Below are 19432 nucleotides of genomic sequence, written 5' to 3'. Positions count from 1 at the left end.
ACCCTCAAACCCAATCCTCCTTCTAGACAGGGCAACAAATCATTGAGTTAGAATAGCCCACATGTGGTGAAGATTCTTAACAGACACGGAGGCAGGGCCTACTGACACCTAAAAGCTCCCTCTGACTTGCCACAAAGTATACATTTTCCCCCCTTTGGGTTTTCTTGTATTTGGAGTTTTTTAAAAGCACCCATTTATTAGCTCTCCCTCACCCTTTCCCCTCCCATCCACTGAGCAATGATAATAGTAAAACAAACTAAGGCTGTCATAGCAAATATGCCTAGTCCAGCAAAACAAATTTCTGAATTGTCTGTGTTTCATTCTGCATTTTAATTCCATCAACTCTCTGGCAAAGAGGGGGACTGCCGGTTTCTTCTCCTGCACTCAGGCTTCCTAGTCTATCACTGCATTTATCAGAGTGTCTAAGGGGTTCTCTTTCATTTTCAACTCGGTTTTCTAATAGACAGTGAGAGGGGTGGCCAGTCTCCTTGTAGGGGCACTCACTCCCTTTCACTCGCAGGCCCTCTGCCTCTTTTCAGCCGGGCCACAGTTCAGCACATGCTATGTATCCATTTACACTTTTCAGAGTAAAACTACACAGTTCTCTTCAAAGCAACCTTTTCTGTTTTGGGTTTTTTTTTTTTAAGGAATCTTTAGGTTATTTTCTCCAGTTTCCCCTCCCCCTTCATTCCAATATTCTCCAGGTCATTTCCAGATGAGGGACACTCCTCAGTCATCTTCCTTTTTTTATTTTTTTTTTTTGAGCAGCTCTGACCCTGAAATGCTCCCAAAGGACTGGCTGAGGATCCCCCACCTGAGGCCTGACACATGGTGAGCTCAGCACCATTGCAAATAATCACAGGGCTGATCCAAACTCTCAGCTGATTCCAACTGTCCAGGACCCAAGAGATTGTTAGCTTTACTTCTGCATTTCCAGGGTATCTCAAAGGCCTTCTTCCCAGCGTGCACCGTGTCAGTCTCTGTTGGCTGCCAACCTCGTTGCTTTATGAGGCATCGGCAATTTCCCTTTTGCCCACACGAAGACAAGGCACCTTTGAACCCTCACTGTTCTTCCAAGAATCCCAATTACCTCATGGGAGTCTGCTACAGGGTTCTGTTATCTAGGTCAGCAGGGAAAGGGACAACCATGTGATCTAGAGAGATAAACCAGTGCTAAGATCAGCCTGTTCCAGCAAGAGGGCAATGTGTTCTGGAACCACACTTATACAAAACAGCTTGGTGAACTTCCAGGACCAAGTTCTCCATGGGGCCCCCAAGACTGGACTCTGGGGTCCCTGTACCCCATGCCCACCTGCTGTAGCTGGGCCAAGCCTTCCTTTAACACAGATCAATGACAGAAGCGAAGCACTTTGTAGAGCACTTGATTACATATGGTCCAACAGACCCACCATTTCATTCGATCCAGCAGGCACTGTCTCCAGCAATGCTGGTCAGAACCAACCATGTACACGTTTTCCCATCTTGTCTTGTTCCCTAATTTGTGAGTCCTGTCACGCTGGCTAGGCTTTAAGGTCTTCGAGGACAGAGACCATGGCTAATATTTCTCTAACCCAACAGTCCCTAGCAGAGGCTAAGGACACCACAGGTGTCCTCTGACATTGTGTGACTGACCAGCTCCGTCTCCCTGTACGTACAAACAGATGTGTGGCTGCTGCTACTGCCAGGGCTACTCGGTGACTCCCCTGCCCTGACCAAAAGTCACAGAGGTCATTTAAAAGGACCTTTGGATGATGATCCAGGCCTTTGTGCTCATACCAGTTTTTCCTGGTAGGGTCTATAGGAGTCTAGGAAGGGCCCACATTCACAGAGAACATAATTTCTCTCAATTCTAGGATGTAACTCAGCTAATGTCCTTGAGATTTGGAAAGTCATAGCTAATGCCCTGGGCCTTGGTTTCCCTGTTTTCATAATGTAGCCAAATCCTTTGGAAGAGAAAGGACATCATTAAAAAAGATGATTGAGAAAGCTAAAACGGTGGCTTCCCCAGTGACACTTGCCACTCAAAGTCAAACGTGGCCTGGATGCCAACTGCTTCGCTAATCACTGTACCCTCTTCTCATGCAGCAGTGGGGTCCTCCTAACGTTCACCTCCATATGAAGAACCCCCCTGGGGAATGTCTCCCTCCTCAGTTCCAACAGGGCAAGTTTTTTAAATTAATGCTTTATAGCTGCTGCTAAGACAATGAACTTCTACTAATTCAGTCAACAATTCTTTTCTTTGATCATTCAGGGTGGAGATGGGACTGAAAATCCTTGCTATCTAAAGAAAGGTTGGAAAATCTATTGTGCCTTAACCCTGGACAAGAGAGGCCACGATAGAACCATGGTCTTCAGATACCTGAACAACAGCCATGTGACAGATGGTGTAGCTCCAGAGGTGTGCAGGTCCAGACAGTCATCTGTGCCAAGGACTGAAGAATCAGTAAAAGTTACAGGAAGCAAATTTCAGCTCAATGGAAGAACTTCCTAAAATGTGGAGAGTTATTTCACAATGAAATGAGCATCCTTATGAAGTTAGTGATCTCCCTGGCCTAGGAAGAACGTAAACGATGTGTGCATAGGGCATTTGTCTTGGGAGTCAGGAAGACCTGAGTTCAAATCTGATCTTAGGCACTTAGTAATACAATGTGTGGCCCTGGACAAGTCACCTAACCTCCCTTAGTGGTAGAGAAGGAACGTGCATGTGCTTGTGAAATTTTCAATTTAATAACAATTCTTGCAATAAATTCTTGGAGAGAGGAAGAAAGTTTGAACTAATATTGTCATTTGGGATGACGTCTGATCTTCTGTTCCACTGATCCGCGCATCCTCTTGTTTCAGACCAAAGTTAACTATCAGAGTTCCTTCCTAACATTGACTTGAATCAACATTGGTGTTGATTTGTCTCAAACAAAAGCATTAGAATTCTCTTTTCATACTTGTGCCCTAAGATGATCTTATTCTACTGGTGCAAGTCTATTAGGCAAAGAAACAGAGAAATCAGAGCAGCTGAAGGGGCCAACTGCTATGGACGGTGCTGATTCCCCCACATGCCTGCTCTGGGGTGAGGCCTCTTGGCTACTCTTGGCCAACAAGTCTTATCTTCTGTCACCATGGCTCCCACCTCTGGGCCCAGAAGTCAGGAAGCCAACAGTAAACTTCAGAAGACAGAATGAGAATGAGACCTTCCCCACGGCAGAAGGACAAAAAGCAGAGTAGAAAGTGTGCTGGCTGGGGAAGTTTGGGGTTTTCTCTGTATCTTGCCATAGTTGGCTTTTGGTGTGAGGTTTGGGGACCTAAGCCCACAGAGTATGTGTGCTATGGGGGAGTCTGAGGGAAAAGGAGCAATACGGAAGGAATGGCGAATACACAAGGTCCCAACGAAGGAGTCTTGGGCTCCACTCCTGCCATGCTATGGGGACTGAATCCCTCACGTGGCACTTGTAAAGTGAACATTAGAGGGCACAGGGAAATCTATGCAAAGTGTGGTAAGGGATTTAATCCTCACCCAAAGATTTTCTTTTCTCTGGTTTTCACCATCCCCATCCCTCTCATTTTCCCAAATCTCTTCCTAAAAGCTAGTATAACTGAATACAAGTACCATTTTGAGAGAAATATAAGAAGCGTTTACTTGTGAGGGCCATTATCCTAGGCATTAAGAACGTCTGCCTAGCCAACCCAAGCCCTTCCTTAGGCCAGAGTTCAGCAGGCAGGGCCACATCTGCAGACTTTCAAAGTGATGCTTCTACACGTAGACACACTTTACAAGGAAGGAATGGATGATGTTTCACATTCCAGTTTAATAGTTCACAAACATTTACTGAATGCCTGTTATGTTGAGGCACCGTGCTGGGTACTGTGGGGCTATAAGGAAGGACAAGGCACAATTTCTGGCTTCAAGGAGCTTACAAGATGAGAACAGAAACAGCGAGTTCTCTGATCTCAGAAGGGGTCTGCACCCTTAGGCTGTGAACCAAGACATCAACCAAACAGCAGGGGTTCAGCTGGCCTGTGGATCTCTAGACAAGGATGAGTCTAAAGCCAGTCTTACATGACACACAGAATTCAGAATTCCTTATCACAATTTCCCAACCCTCCAATGTATATGGAACTGTGATGAACACCAGCTTCCCCACATTCCAGGAAAACAATTCAAACCACTATCTGAGGCAGTGCTGGAGGAAGGCAGCTGGAGAAGACTACCATCTGCACTCCCACAGGAGCCCCAAGAGAAAGCCAAATGGCACCAGATCCCTCCTCTGTCCTGTGTGGCCAATTTGCTTCTGGGAAGGGCACAAATACTCTGGACTGGCCCCAAGACCAGACTGCTCCAGCAGAGACTTTGTCAGTGTTATGGCTTCTTCTCCCTGGAAAACTGGCAGAGCACAGACTGGTACATGAACCATTTCTTGGATCAATTCTAGTGTAGCAAGTCCCGCTCCGAAAGGATTTCTTTCACTTTCCCCAAAATCGTCTTGACTTCAGCCATGGCCCCCAAACCTGAAGAGTAAAGACATCTAAAGTAAAATCTGGGACACTGCAGAGGCTCTGTGGACAAAGGAGAAGTGACCTTCACACCTCTGCCATACATGGGGGGCCTTTAATGAAGGCACATGAGCATTCCTAAATGCCAGGACTGGAAAAGGAGCCAGGGAAGCTGCAGTGCTGGGGCTAACCCCAACAGGGCCTAACCCCAAAACATGCTAACCAGGAAGCCTGTGCAGAAGGTGATTCCTTGCAGAGACCTGTATGGAGCCCACCTGGCCTGACCATCCCAAATCTACCCCCTCCCCATCCCTGTGACACCTCAAGGACTCGAGGCCCCATCGCTTCTAGGACGGGTGTAGAACAAGTTTCCCAGGACAGGCCCAATGGAACAAATGGCTGGGGTAGGGTCTGAGTTGGGGGCTCATGAGGCCTTACCTTCATCTCCACACACGAGTTTCTTAACCACACAGGGGACTTCGGTGTAGCCAAAGCCCTTCAGCTGTTCCACATGCTGGGCCGTGATGGGATGCTCCCACATAGCAGTGTTCATGGCTGGGCAGAAGAGAAGGGGCTTTGCCCGGTCCCAGGCCCGGACAATGCAGGTCTGTGAGGAAGGGGGACATTGTCGCTTACCACTAGTTCTTGCCAGGAGACCTCTGACTCCAGCCGGCTGCCCATCTGACCCCTGCTCAGGTCGATGCCAGTTCTACTGCCTAGAACATCAGCCTGGCCATATGACACCTGCTAGTTACAGTCTTGATGCTCAGTTGACCTCTTTGCTTTCATGTACATATTCCCTTGGCCTGGAATATCTTCTCCTCTCCCCTCTGCTCATCCCTCAAGGCCTGACTCAAGACACACCCTTTCCAAGAAGCCTCCCAGGGTGGCCCTTCCCAGGGAACTCTCCTTTTGATCTCCTAATGTTTTCAATTATCTGACACTTAGTAAACATTGTTTCACACTATTTGTTAACTATTACCCAAGGGTCTTGTCTTGTCACCCCCACTCCACAGCGAGCTCCTTAGTAGTAATCATAACTCATTTACCCAGATCTTTAGAGTCTGCAAAGCACCTTCCTCATAACCACCTGGGGGGCAGAGGCCACGCCTACAACCTCCCCCATACATACTGGGGCACTGAGTTCAATTACACAGCTAGTAACTGCCCAGATCAGGATTCGAATCCTCACCTCCTGACTCCAAGGGCAGAGTTATTTCCATTGTGCCACACTGCTTTTCCCTTTCCATCTTCCCATAGTGCCTTGCTCACAAGACAGTATGGGAGCTCAACAATTACGAGGTGATCAGCCACTCCTCCTCCTAATCTTTCCCCTAAGTTTGTCCCCAGCTGTAAGGAGGCTACAGAGCTGGAAGGGGCCTCAGCCCTTATTCATCCAATCCCTGTATTTTATAGAGGAGGAGCTGGAGATGGAGAGAAGTTGGGTCTCACAGGTAATATGTGGCAGAAGCAGGATTCAAACCCAGGGCCTTGGAACCCCATTGAGTGTTCTCCGCACTGTACTATACTGCCATTCCCTGGAGGCCTCTGGTCAAACCATGAAAGGTCATGGCTAAGCCGGCTGTCTGCAAGCCATGCAATTAAAGAGCGTCTGATGGATCTCCAGGCCCTCTCACCAAAAGGGAAACTACTCAGGGGGCCAGTGGCTTCTCTGGTGGAAAGAGAGGCTGTGATAGTTCCCATTTAATCTACATATTACACTTTATGAAAAATGATTCTCTTAATAACTCTGAAAGGGAGACGATGCAGGCAGAGGGAGAGGAAGCGACCTACCCACGGTGCCAGGGCTGCCAAGGTGCAGGAGCCGTGACTCCAACTCAGATCTCCTGAGGGCCAGGACTGTCCTCAGGGACACACTGTGTCTAGAGTACAACCCACCACACCGCACAAGGCGACTGACTCCCTGTTCAGAGGCATCGCTGCTGGTTTGTAGTCTGGTTCTGGATTTTTTAAAAAGATGAGTCTCTTTGTAGTCACACCTCATATGACGTGGTTATTTTAAGTTACAGACAGGAAGTACCAAAGGAATTTGGGGTGGGGATGGGGACAGAGAGAGACAGCCACAGACAATGAGAGAGAGAGCAGTGTTCTTGGTGAGAATCTCACCCAGAAGGTGGGATATGAACTAGACTTTACAGGCTGGGTAGGATATGGCTAATCAGTCAATCAATAACCATTTATTAAGCACCCACTGCATGCCAGGCACTATGCTAAGCACTGGGGATACAAAAAGAGGTAAAAGAAAGTCCCTGCCTTCAAGAAGCTCCCAGTCTAGCGTGGCTGGATGCCCCCTTGTTAGAGAATACTGGAGCGGGAGATCTCATTTATGTGTGGACTGGATGAGATGGCCTTCAAGGTCCCTTCAGACACTGAGATCCTGTGACCCAGGGGCCTCTCTGAAGAAGCCAATGCTCCTCTGGCCAGGCAGCTGCCCAGGTTCATTCTTTACTCCTTCAGTCCTGGCTTCAGGGGCCATAGTGGGAAACAGTGGTCTGTCTACTGCTGTCCCTGCTGGGAAGGCAAATGTGTGCCATCCTGATGAGGGAGTCCTGCCAGGAGCTGAAGCAGATGAAAGCCCCTCTCTCTGCAGGGTCAGGATGAACCAGCACAGATCAGATGCCCTCAGCTCCTTGGTCCTGCTCTCGGGACTCCGGGGTTCCATCCTGGATGGGAGAGAAGAACTGCTCCCTCTGCAGGCCTGCCTGAAAAGCTACCTCCAGGACCAGCATTTCCCACTCGTCTCCACCAATAAAACAACTGAAAGGTGCAGTCAGTGAGCAGTTTCAGTTGCATTTCCTTGTGGCTCCTGGCCAAGCTCCTTCTGCAGAACCTGCCTGTGGGCCTGGCCAAGCCCTTTCCATTTGAATCAGCCAGCCTCAGCTTTAGGAGCAGCCACTCAGCACATGCCATTGCTGGCAGAAACATAGGACAGCCCCAAGCATCTGCTTTTCCTAGTATCTCTCCAGAGCACAGAATCTCTGCTAAACCACAGGCCCCCAAATCCAAGCACTGCTCACAATCACACAGACACAGAGGGCAGAAAGGCAGGAGATTCATCACCATTACATCACCTTCTGAACACCCCCACCCCCAAACAGCAGGGCACCTTAGCTCTGCTAGAGGGAAGCATGCTAGGCCAAGGGGAGAAGGCCTGCTTGCCAGTTAGAAGACTAGATTCTGGTCTGGGCCCTGCCTTCCCTGTTCCACTGTGACCCTAAGGATGGCACCCTCTAAAGATCTCAGTTAATCTCTTATATGACTTAGAAAGCACTCCCTACTACTAACCTAAATGAGACGATCAAGAGGCATGGGAACAATCTCTGGGCAGAGGCTCTGATCTACTCACCAAAGAATGGGGCTAGATGAACCTAAGGCTATTAAATTATACACACTGCTTCATGGGACCTCGTCACATGCTATCAAAGTTGGAAGGGACCTCAGAGGCACCCACAAAGGAGCTCATCTGCCAATAGCCCCTAGCAAGTGGATATCCAGTCACTTGGCCATGTCCTGCCCAACCTGCACATTCTGGGTAAAGTCCTCCCTAAGAACACCAGGGTATTCTTTCCAGGGCAGCAATTCCTTTGAAGCCCTTGGGTCTCTGACAAGCCTCACTTCCTAAAGTGGGCATGTCTTTGCTTTTACTCCTCCCCCAACATATTCCATCAGATGACACCTCTATTTCTTTCCTTCCCCTTTCTACCAGGCCAAGCTTATTCTAAGTGACAGAGAATCTGCACCACAAACCAGTGGCTAGAGCTTCAAGTTAAACAGAGAGAGCAGTTGGGCGTTTGAGTAAGGACCCACAGGAAGTAAACACACTGATCTGATGTCACATATGTTTTCAGACCATACAGATTAAGGGGGAAGCCAGCAAAAGAAAGGTGGGGAGATATAAGATGACGGAAAGAAAGGAACGGCCAAGCAAGGCTGCTCACATCTGTTATCCTGGCTTCCAGAGAGATGGAAGGCATAGCACAAGCTCAGCAGTCCTGAGCTGCAGTGGGTTAAGCAGGCTGCAGTGGGTGCCTGCACTAAGTCTGGCATCAATATCCAGGCTGTTTGAGGAGGGAGAAACTGGCCCAGGTCAGAAACGGAGCAGGTCAACAGCTGGATCAGGCCCAGTGATAGCCCTTGTACCTTCACCCTGATGGAGACAGGGAACTCTACGCTTCAAAAAAAAAGAACGACATGGCATGTCAGGGAAAGTACTAAAAGATGAAAGGGGGAGGGGGGTAGAACAGGGCAAAGGAAGAGCCTTATAGGGCCACATAGCCCTGAATAAGCCAAATGGGGCCCAGAACAGAGCGTGGAGAAAAGTGACAAGGGATGATGGGATCCATAAGAGCCTTTAACCTGGGCCATGCTGTTGGCATGTCTGTTTATCAGCAGTCAGTCTATCTACCTTCCTGTACACAAGGGACAAGGTCCGAGGAATGAGCCCCTTCTCATGAGGCAGGAAGAGGCACCAAGCATCCCAGGGTCCTGGGCCACCCTTGCTCTGACCACAGAGTCTGTCAAAAAGCGAGAAGGTTTGATACCAGCAGGAGTGGCGTTGCCAACTCAAAGGAAGGCAGGGCATAAGGGGTCACTCACCAACAAGTTGTCACAGATGCCACTGGCCACCTTTCCCATCGTGTTAGCATCAAGAGGGGCGATTACCATGAGGTCTGCCCATCTCCGAAGGTCAATGTGCAGGACAGGGTCAGAGCGGCACTTCCACATCTAAAAATAGGAAGTCAATTCAATTCAATCCACAAACACTTATTAAATGCCTACTGTGCAAAGGCACTGTGCTGGGCAGATAAAAACCTGGCCTTAGGAAGCTTACATTCTACCAGGACGTGGAGGGTTCAGGGTCTGCTGCTCTCACAAACACAGATCAATAAGACTTTGAGGGGCAGCTCGGTGGTGCAGTGAGTACAGCACCAGCCCTGAAGTCAGGAGGACCTGAGTTCAAATCCAGTCTCAGACACTTGACACAGGTACTAGCTGTGTAACCTTGACAGGCCGAACCAGAAATATACAAGATAAGGATCGTCCAATGAAAGCAGAGGCTGGTGGACCAAAGGCCGTAGGTGTTCTTCACCTGCAAAGAGCTCTGGGGACTCAGATGGGAAAAAATGACCTCTTTCTTTTCACTTACTGCTAACTGAAATTTAGCATTTCCTTCGATGATGAATATGGGCAACAAACATCCTTCTAATGAGGACTTGGGCATCAGACTACCTGCCAAAGGAGTCTATGACTCAAAAAAAGCTCAAGAACCACTGCCTTAAAGAGATGTGGCTGGGACCCAAACATGCTTCGCCTCACCCTTCTAGTCTCATAAATTCAGTTTTTATTTTGGGGGGAATAGAATTGTGTCATTTCCTTTGACAAAAGGAACATGATGCCTCCATTCAATCTTGGATCTGCATTAATTCAAGTGATAGGTGCTGGAGACAGCAAAGACAAAAGGAAATAGTCCCTGGCCTGGGGAAGCTAACACTCTACTGGTTCTTGATTTCAATTTCGGGGGAACTCTACATCCGGTGGGGAGCTCGAAGTCTGCCAGCTGAAGGTGCTTGGTTCTTTGAGACACTGGAAAGAGGAGGAGAACAGAGGGATTGAAAGGACAAGGGAAGGGAGGCAGAGAATACTGTTTAATGAGGCTGAGGCAACTGCATATTTTGTGGACCAAGTAGAATTTTTCTGGGTCTAAAGATTTTAAAAAACTATTGGCAAAGCTGCCTCCAGCCTATACTTTCTGGCCAATGAATCAGACTGGAATTCCCTGCTGCAGGATATTCAAATCCTGCAGACAGGATGAGGAAAATAAATGGCTCAGCTCCTGCTAGTGAAGACAGTTCTAAGTGATGTGGACAAAGAGTGCAAACTGAGCTACTCAGTGCTTTCAACAACCAAGATAAGGATAAGGGGACTCAGCCTCAGGCCTGGGGCAAAGGCCCTCAGCCTGCAAGCAGACTGGATTTCTTGGATTTCTGGGCTTTCAGTCGATTTAAGGCACAAGAGCACAGCTGGTCGACAGTTTGAGAAATAATTTCCATATTTCTTTTGCATGTGAGGTTCTGACCACTGACACATCTGGCAGAGCCCAGGAGAATGGTTGTGGGTGGAAAGGGGCAGGAATGGTAAGGAGTTTGGGTCCAGGGCTCCAGAGCACTGACCTCCCACTCATCAGTGTCACTATAGACCCTCACAGGAACATCACAAGGCTTGTAGAAATGTTTTGCTCTCTCCGTGGTCACCACTGCCACTTCCAACTGCCAGTGGAAAAAAAGAGGAAGAAGGAAGAGAGAAGAGAAAACAGTTATTCAAAGGTCTGAAGGTCCACAAGGGGTTGCATGCTGAAAAAACAGGTTTGCTTTAGCCACAGCCCATGAAGGATGATTTCCCCACACCCCCATCAGCCCATTTCTCACGTCTGCACAGCACTTCCTCCATTGCCCAAAGGTCAGAACCCACCAGGTGCCTGTGGTTTCAGTTCCCCTTCTGAGGGAAGTTGAGTGGGTAGGGCTGCTGAGCTGTTCAGGATGAGTCACCAGGTTCCTGGTGTATATAAATCAGCAGTAGCCCATCACATTAGCAGAGGGAGGCAGAGAAGCAGAAACAAGGAGATGACAGAGGGGCATTGAGAAAGGGAAGCAGCTCCTCAAAAGGTAGTATGGAAGGGCAGCCAGGTGGCTCAGTAGGTAGAGCACTGACCCTGGAGTCAGAAGGACCTGAGTTCAAATGTGACCTCAGACAGTTATGAGCTGTGTGACCCTAGGCAAGTCGCTTAACCCTGATTGCCTCAAAAAAACACAAGTGATATGGCTGAGCCCACAGAGAGAGGTAGGAGCCTCACTGCTGAGACTGCAGTCTGTGCTGCTTCTAGGAAACAGAACAAGCCTAGCAGACAACATTAGGATTTTGTCCCTCTTGGACAGTCAGTGGTAGGTTGTGGGAAGACAAGCACACATATGTACTATTGGTGGAACTGTGAAAGGATTTGATTATTCTGGAAAGCAATTTGGAATCATGTAAAAAATGTGATTACCCCAAGGAGGTCAAAGATACAGAAAGAAAGGTCCCACAGACACCAAAATATTTATAGCAGTACTCTTTGTGGTAGCAAAAAACTGGAAAGAAGGTAGATGCCCATCTATTAGAGAACAGCTAAATAAACTATGGTGCATGAATATAATCGATTACCATGCTGTAAGAAACAATGAACATGATGTAGACAGAGAAGCCTGGAGAAACACAGAAACTGACACAAAGTAAAGTAAGTAGAGCTGAGAAAACAATATGTACAATGACCACAATAACGTAAGCTGAAAGAACTGTGCCACAAGAAACAATGAACATGACGTAGACGGAGAAGCCCGGAGAAACACAGAAACTGACACAAAGTAAAGTAACTAGAACTGAGAAAATAATATGTACAATGACCACAGTAACAAGCTGAAAGAACAACAAGAAAATATGGAAACTGAGTAGTCTAATGTCACAAAAGCAAGCTTAGCCCTATAGAGAGATGAAAAGCCATCACTCCCTGCTCCTTTGCAGAGACAGGGGCCCATGGGCACAGAACACTGCACAGAACATCAGACTTTTAAAAGATATAAATTGGTTTTGTTGACCCCTTTTTTCTCTCTTAAGTCTTTGCTTAAGGGATAGCTCTCCGGAAGGGGACAAAAAGCAAAGATACAGAGGGAAACGTAGGCAACATAAAGCAAAAGCAATCATTGAAAACCTATTTAAAAAAGAAATGTGCCCCTCCTGATAACCAAGAAGAAAATAGAAAAGTTTGATCACATGAGTTTGAAAAGTTTTTTTTTTTTTTGCATAAACAAAATCAATTAGGATAAGAAGGAAAACTATCAACTCAGAAACAAAATCTTTGCATCAAATATCTCTGATAGGATTTGATACCCAAAGTACATGGGAACCTAAAACAAATATATGAAGTCAAGAGCCATTACCCTTAATAAGCAAAGGACATGAATAAAAGTTCTCCAAAGAAGAATTACAGATTATAAGCAACTACATGAAAAAGGGCTCCAGATCATTAATAAGAAGAGAAATGCAAATCAAAACAAGCCTGAAGTATCACCTCTCATGCATGGGTGTCACCCTTTGGCAAAGACCACAGAAGACAGGAAGAGTCAATGCTGCATGAGAGTTAGGGTAGGATGGGGACACTAATATACCGCCCTCGGCTGTGAATTGGTCCACACATTCTGGAAAGGAATTTGAATTTCTGCCAAGAAAGTGACTACAATGTCCATACCCTTTGACCCAGCAGTCCCACTGCTAGGCATATGGCCAAAGGAGGTCAAAGATAGAAAGAAAAGTTCCATAGATACCAACACCGTTGAGGCAGCATTTTTTTGTGGTAATAAAGAACTGGAAACAAGGTAGACGTCCATTAATTAGGGGATGGCTAAATCAATGCAGTGATACAAATGTAAGGGAATATTACTATGTTGTAAGAAACAATGAATATGAAGAATAGAGAGAAGCATGGGAAGACCTATGAATTGGTACAAAGTGACTATAATAATGTAAATGGAAAGGACAATGGAGAGCACCTACAAGGTCACCCTCAGAACCACCAAACACCCCTTAAAGCACTCACTATGGACAGGTGCTGTCCTAAGTCCTGCAGAAACAAAGAAAGGCAAAAAATATCTTGTTCCCAAGGAGCTGGAAGTCACCTTGAGGCTTCAGGAGATAACATGCAAACAACTATGTGCAAGATGTGTTACTGGGGATAAGCTCATTAAGGGGGATCAGGAACAGCATCTTATAGAAGGTGGGGTTCTGGCTGGGGCCTGAAGGGAGCCAGAGAAACTATGAGCCAGGGATAAGGAGAGGGGAGATTTCAAGCATAGGGGCCAGTCAGTAATAAGGCAATACAGAGAGAGTGTTTTGTTTGAGGAACAGAGAGGAAGCCGGGTCACTGGACTGCAGAGTATCTGGAGGGAAGTAAAGTATAAGAAGACTGAAAGGTAGAAAGGGGTTAGGTTATAAAGGGCTTTAAAGGCCTAACAGAGGATTTTATATTTTATCCTTGGGATAATAGCAAGCCACTGAAGTTTACTGAATAAGTAGGTGACGTGATTAGACCTGGGCTTTAGGAAGATCACTTGGGCAGCTAGGTAGAGGATGGACTGGACTGGGGAGAGGTGAGGCAGGAAGACCAATCAGAAAGTTGTTAGAATAGTCCAGGAGTGAGGTGATAATGAGCCTGTATCAAGGTGGTAGCAACATCAGAGGAGAGAAGGGGATTTATACAAGAAACATTTTAAAAAAAAGTATAATCAACAGGACTTGGTAATTGATTGGATATGAGGAGTAAGAGAGAATGAGGAATCAAGGAGGACACCTAGCTTGAGAGCTTGGGTAACTGGGAGGAGGGAAGTGACCTCAAGAGTATTAAGGAAATGAGGAAGAGGGGAAAGTTTTGAGAGACAGATAATGAGTTCAGTTTTGGACATGCTGAGTTTAAGATGGATAACAGGACATCCAATTCAAGAAATAATTGGAAAGACAGTGTTTGGGCCATGATATAAACAACACTACTATCTTTATTAATTTACAGAGAAAGACTTGCAATACTAGACCTCAAACTATACTAAAAAACAGTAATCCTCAAAACTACTTAGTACTGGTTTAAAAAATATGGAAAAGTTGATTAATGGGTCAGCAAGACCCACTGCAATTGAACATAGCAGTGTTGTGTCTGATAAACACAAGAACCTGGATTACTTAGGTAAGGACTTTCTAAATGACAAAAATTGCTGGGAAAATTGTAAAGCAGTTTGGCAGAAAATTGGCTTAGACCAGTATCTCATATCATATACCACAATAAACTCCAAATTGATGTATGATCTTAATAAAAAAGGTCATGTCATAAACAAATTTGAAGAAGGGAAAGAGATACTTTTTATAAGTGTGGATGGAGAATTCTTAACTAAATATGGGATAGAGAGAGGATTCTAGGAAGATGGCAGAATAGGTCAGAAAATTCCAAGCTCTCAAGATTTTCCCCCACAAAAGAGTTAAAATAGCACCTTAGGGTGAACAAAGTGTAAGTGGAGACAAAGAAGAATAGGGGCACAACCAGGATCTTCCTGGGACAATTTGAGAAGATCGGAAGAAAAGTCCCAGGATAAGGTTTGGTCCCTTAGAGGAGTAAACACCGCCAGGCTAGGTTCGGTTTTAACAACAAGCTGTGAGCCGGCTTAAATAACTGGGGGCAAGCCCTGGAGTTGGTTGGTTTGAGAGGCTGCCTCCACCCCAGCCACAGGAACTTTTCACCCCCCCCAACCTCCCTCATCCCCGATAGTGAGGGGACTTGGATGTTTGAGCCCAGGAAGATTGAGGGAACCTCTGCTGATGAGGATCGCCAGACCCAGCTGTGCTGCAAAGAGCAGTGGGGGCTAGAAGGAACCAGCACACGCCCAGTGAGTGCAGAAGCAGTAGGGCAGAAAGCCCCTGGCTGTGGGCACTTATAGGAGGTTGCAGGTTTGGCTTTGGTTCCAGGCTAGAGGGGAGAACTGAAGATCTGGGGCAAGAGGCACTATTTTCCATAAGCCAGGGCTAGAGGTGATTATAAAAATCAAGCTATTACCACAAAAAGAATCCAACCATAGAAACCTATTACAGTAATAGAGATGACCGAGGTTCATCTTCAGAGGAGGATATTGAAGTAAAGAAACACCCAAAGAGTAACGTCAAATGGTCACCTGCCCAAAAAGAATTTACATAAGATCTTAAAAAAAGACTATAAAAATCAAATGACAGAGATGGAGGAAAAACTAAAAAATAAAATAAAATAAAAATAATCCAAAAAAACCAAGAAGGTTATGAAAGATAAGTCAACCAATTGGAAAAGGAGATCCAGAACCTAAAGGAGGAAAATGACACCTTGAAAATTAGAATTGGGCAAAGTGAAGCCAGTGAAATTATAAGTGATCAAGAAATAATTAAATCATGAATAATGAAAAAAACAGAAGAGAAAATGAAACATCTTATAAGAAAAACAGCAGATTTGGAGAATAAATCAAGAAGAGAAAATATAAAAATAATCAGACTGACTGAAAGTTAAGATCCAAAAAAGAATCTGGATACAATAATAGAAGAAATAATTAAAGAAAATTGTCGTGAAGCATTAGAACAGGGCAGGGAAGTAGAAATAGAAAAAATTCACCAAGCACCATTTAAGAGATCCTACGAGGAAAGCTCATAGGAATGTCATAGTCAAATTCCAAAAACCCCAGCTCAAGGATAAAATATTAAAAGCATCAGGATTAAAACAATTTGAATATGATGGTGCCACAAGCCTAGCAGCAGAGACATTAAAGGATTGCAGGTCTTGGAACACAACATATCGAAGAGCAAAAGACCTGTGGCTCCAGCTGAAAATATCATACCCTGCAAATTTAAGTATTATCTTGAATGAAAAAAAAATGGACATTTGATAAACTCTCAGACTTTCAACACTTTGTTAAAAAAAAATCCCGGGGACAGCTAGGTGACACAGTGAGTAGAGCACCAGCCCTGGAGTCAGGAGGACCTGAGTTCAAATATAGTCTCTGACACTTGACACATTTACTAGCTGTGTGACCTTGGGCAAGTCACTTAACCCCAATTGCCCTGCCTTCCCCCCTCCAAAAATATAAAATAATAATAATAATAAAATCCTGAACTTAATAGAATATTCGACAGGCAAGAACCAAGAGAAACATAAGGTACATACCAAAGACTGACTATAAGGGATTCATAAGGACAGACTGTTTACTTTTTATATAATGTAAAATGTAAAAGGTATGTCTGAAATTCTTACTAATAATTGGTGAGCTCATAAGAAAGGGGTAAAGCTAACTATGATATGAATTTAAAAAGTAAAACTATTTAGAAACAGCTAAAAAGAGTAATTATTTTATACAAAGGAAGAAAGGATACAGAGGAATTAGCTGGGGGAGGAGGGCTGGTAGTTCTAGTAACCTACTTTCATCAGGAATGGGTTTAAGAGGGAACGATATACATATATTTGAAGAGTATAAAAGTCTTCTCAATTTAGAAGAAATAAAATGGTAGGGACATAGAGAGTGGGGAGAGAAGGGAGGGATTTTTAGAGGGGAGAAGGAGGGTACAGGTAAAAGGGGGATATAGAAGGGTGTTTAGATTTATGGGAATAGGAGGATAGGGGAGGGATCCTTGGAGGGGGGTAGGCAAGTATTAGGATGGCAAGGTAGTCAGTAGAAGTAAAGTAGAGGAATCAGGAGGGATAGGAAAAAAGATATGCACAAATATAAATACAAAGATCAATAGTACAGTATGTTTGGGAAAGTATATGCCTATATATATGTATATATGAATATGTGTATGTATATATCTATAGCTATAGAGAAACATATCTAAACTTTATTGTAGTCTTCGGGGGTGGGGTGGGGTGAAGGGAAAAAAAAACAACGTAAAAAAGTGCACAGCAGAGAACAAAAGAAAACTAACAAGGAAGCAAAGAAAAGATGGACAATTCTCAACACAACATGTATTATTTACCATATAGGAAGAAAACAAAGCTATAGAAAGATATATAAAAAAGAATAAACATAAAAGAACAAAAAAAAATTTTAAATAAATAAATAATAAAACAAAAATATTAAAAACATAAAATTAAATTTTAAAAATTAAAAATATAAAAAAGAATTAACAAATAAACAAATATGGGATAGAGATGATCTATAAAATTGACATTTTTACTATACTGAATGAAATTTACATTTACAAAATTGAAAAGCTTTTACACAAGAAAAATCAATGTAGTTTGAAGGAAAATTAGAATTAGGATGGTCTGACCATTCTGAAAAGCAATTTGAAAGAAAACCCACTAGTATTACCTTGAATGAAAAAAAAAATGGACATTTGATAAACTCTCAGGCACATACAACAAAGAAATAAAAGACAAAGGGACAAGACTCACATGTACAAAAATATTTATATTTCCATTATACATTTTACCAAAGAACTGTTTGCTCATCAATTGGGGAATGGCTGTTGTGATAAATGAATGTAACAGAATATTATGGTGCCTCAAGAAAGGACAAATATGACAGACTCTGAGAGACCAGGGTACACTTGTATGAAATGTCGCAAAATGAAATGAGCAGAACTAGGGGAACAATTTACACAATGACATTAGCAACGTAAAGGAAACCAATTTTGAAAGACTTCAGAACTCTGACTAATAAAATGACCAACAATGACTTCATAACACTGATGATGAAAAACACATCCCCCATTCCTTGACAGAGTTGATAGACAAGAGCTGCAGAATAAGACATATTTTCAAACATAGCCAGTGTATTGATTTGTCTTGCCAGACTATATTCATTTGTCACAAAGAAAAGTTTAAAACTTACATATTTTTGGGTGGGGTGAGGGAGGTAATAACAAGTGAGAATAATTCTAAGGTTTGGAATTCAAGTGACTATTCTCAACAGAAATAGAAAAGTTTGGATTGGAAGCAGGTTTGGGGATTTAAAAAGAACAGTTGGACATGTTGAGTTTGAGATGCTAATGAGACATCTTAGTAAAAATGTTTAACAGATCAGTGGCAATGTGGGGCTAAATGTTGTGGTAAATCTACCAAGGTTTCCAGGCATTAAAATTCTTATGTATATACAGTTTATTTTTTGTACAGAAGTACATTTTTGTAGGTACTGTCAGTATGAAAATTCCCTTCACAGATCCAGAACAACTCTTCCATACCTTATAGTCTGTGATTTGGCCACAGTCACACTACTGGCATTTGTCAGAAGCAGATCTTGATCCCAGATCTTTCTGACTTAAAGGCAGTTTCTCTACCTGCTTTGCCAGGGGACCTCCCAGGTAAGGCTGTAATAATCAGACATGGAAAGCCAAAGTTTGCCTTCATGCTACTTAATAAAGAAAGGTTTGCTCTGCAAATTAACAGTGTGAGAACGCTGGGAAACAGGGGTTAATATTCAATCTTCTATACATTGGAGAGGCAGAGCTAGTGCTCCTCCATCATATCCCAGGCTCTACAATTACTTTTCATATTTTCTATTGACTTGTGTCTATGTGGCATCTCCACTCTCCTCCCCCAGAGGGCAACACTTATCTCCACTCTTCTCTTGATATCTTCAGGGCCTATAGAGGTGCTTGGTACATTAACAGATATTCAATAAATGATAATTGAAGAGAATCTCCATTTTATAAATGGTTGTTTGTTGTCCTCAACAGGACTAAAATGAACTCACTGTGTATGTCCTGCTGTGACTGATCAGGCTAACATAAGCTTGGAAGGCTTTACCACAGGTAGGGCACAAATAGTCCATACGAACATTTGTAGTGGAGACATCTGTAAACTTGCACATCTCATGTTTCTTTTGAGCTACTGCCATTCTGCTTCACTCATAGAGCACAGCGCCTTCTTAGATGCAGACACACCATGCTAGGCATTTTCCATGTCATGAAATCAATTCTAAAGTTCTTCTGAGAGACCTTGAGAGTGTCTGTATCACTTCTGACCACCATGTGAGCACTTGCCTTAGGTGAGTTCTCTGTAAAATAGTCTTTTAGGCAAATGTACATCTGGCATTCAAACAACATGGCCAGCTCATCAGAGTTGTGCTCTCTGAAGTAGAGTTTGAATGGTTGGCAGTTTAGTTTGAGAAAGAACCTCAGTGTCTGGTACCTTATCCTGCCAGGTGATCTTCAAAATCTTCATAAGACAATTCAAGTGGAACCAATTCACTTTTCTGGCATGGTGCTGGTATACTGTCCAGGTTCATAGGCATACAACAATGAGCATGACGACCCTGTAGACCTTCAGTTTCATAGGCAGTCTAATATCTTTTCTCTCCCACACTTTCCTTTGGAGCCTCCAAAACACTGAGCTTGCTCT

At 44.2% G+C, this 19432-nt stretch overlaps 1 protein-coding gene across 1 annotated transcript in view; it reads right to left on the bottom strand.

Moving 5' to 3' along the window:
- Positions 1-3611: 3611 nt before the first annotated feature.
- The window catches only part of PPCDC (phosphopantothenoylcysteine decarboxylase), a 58988-nt gene continuing 43167 nt past the window's right edge, over positions 3612-19432 (bottom strand). Inside the window, exons 3-6 of the mRNA XM_036735768.1 lie at positions 10677-10772; positions 9103-9231; positions 4924-5092; positions 3612-4500 (exon numbers count right to left, since the gene is read on the bottom strand). Of these exons, the coding sequence (XP_036591663.1) occupies positions 4421-4500; positions 4924-5092; positions 9103-9231; positions 10677-10772 (474 nt within the window). The 3' untranslated portion in view covers positions 3612-4420. The remainder of the gene's footprint in view (positions 4501-4923; positions 5093-9102; positions 9232-10676; positions 10773-19432) is intronic.

The sequence above is a fragment of the Trichosurus vulpecula genome, chromosome 8 (assembly GCF_011100635.1).
Source record: "Trichosurus vulpecula isolate mTriVul1 chromosome 8, mTriVul1.pri, whole genome shotgun sequence".
Lineage (NCBI taxonomy): Eukaryota > Metazoa > Chordata > Mammalia > Diprotodontia > Phalangeridae > Trichosurus > Trichosurus vulpecula.
The sequence above is the reverse complement of the archived record's forward strand: the minus strand, read 5'-3'. Positions and strand labels throughout refer to the sequence as shown.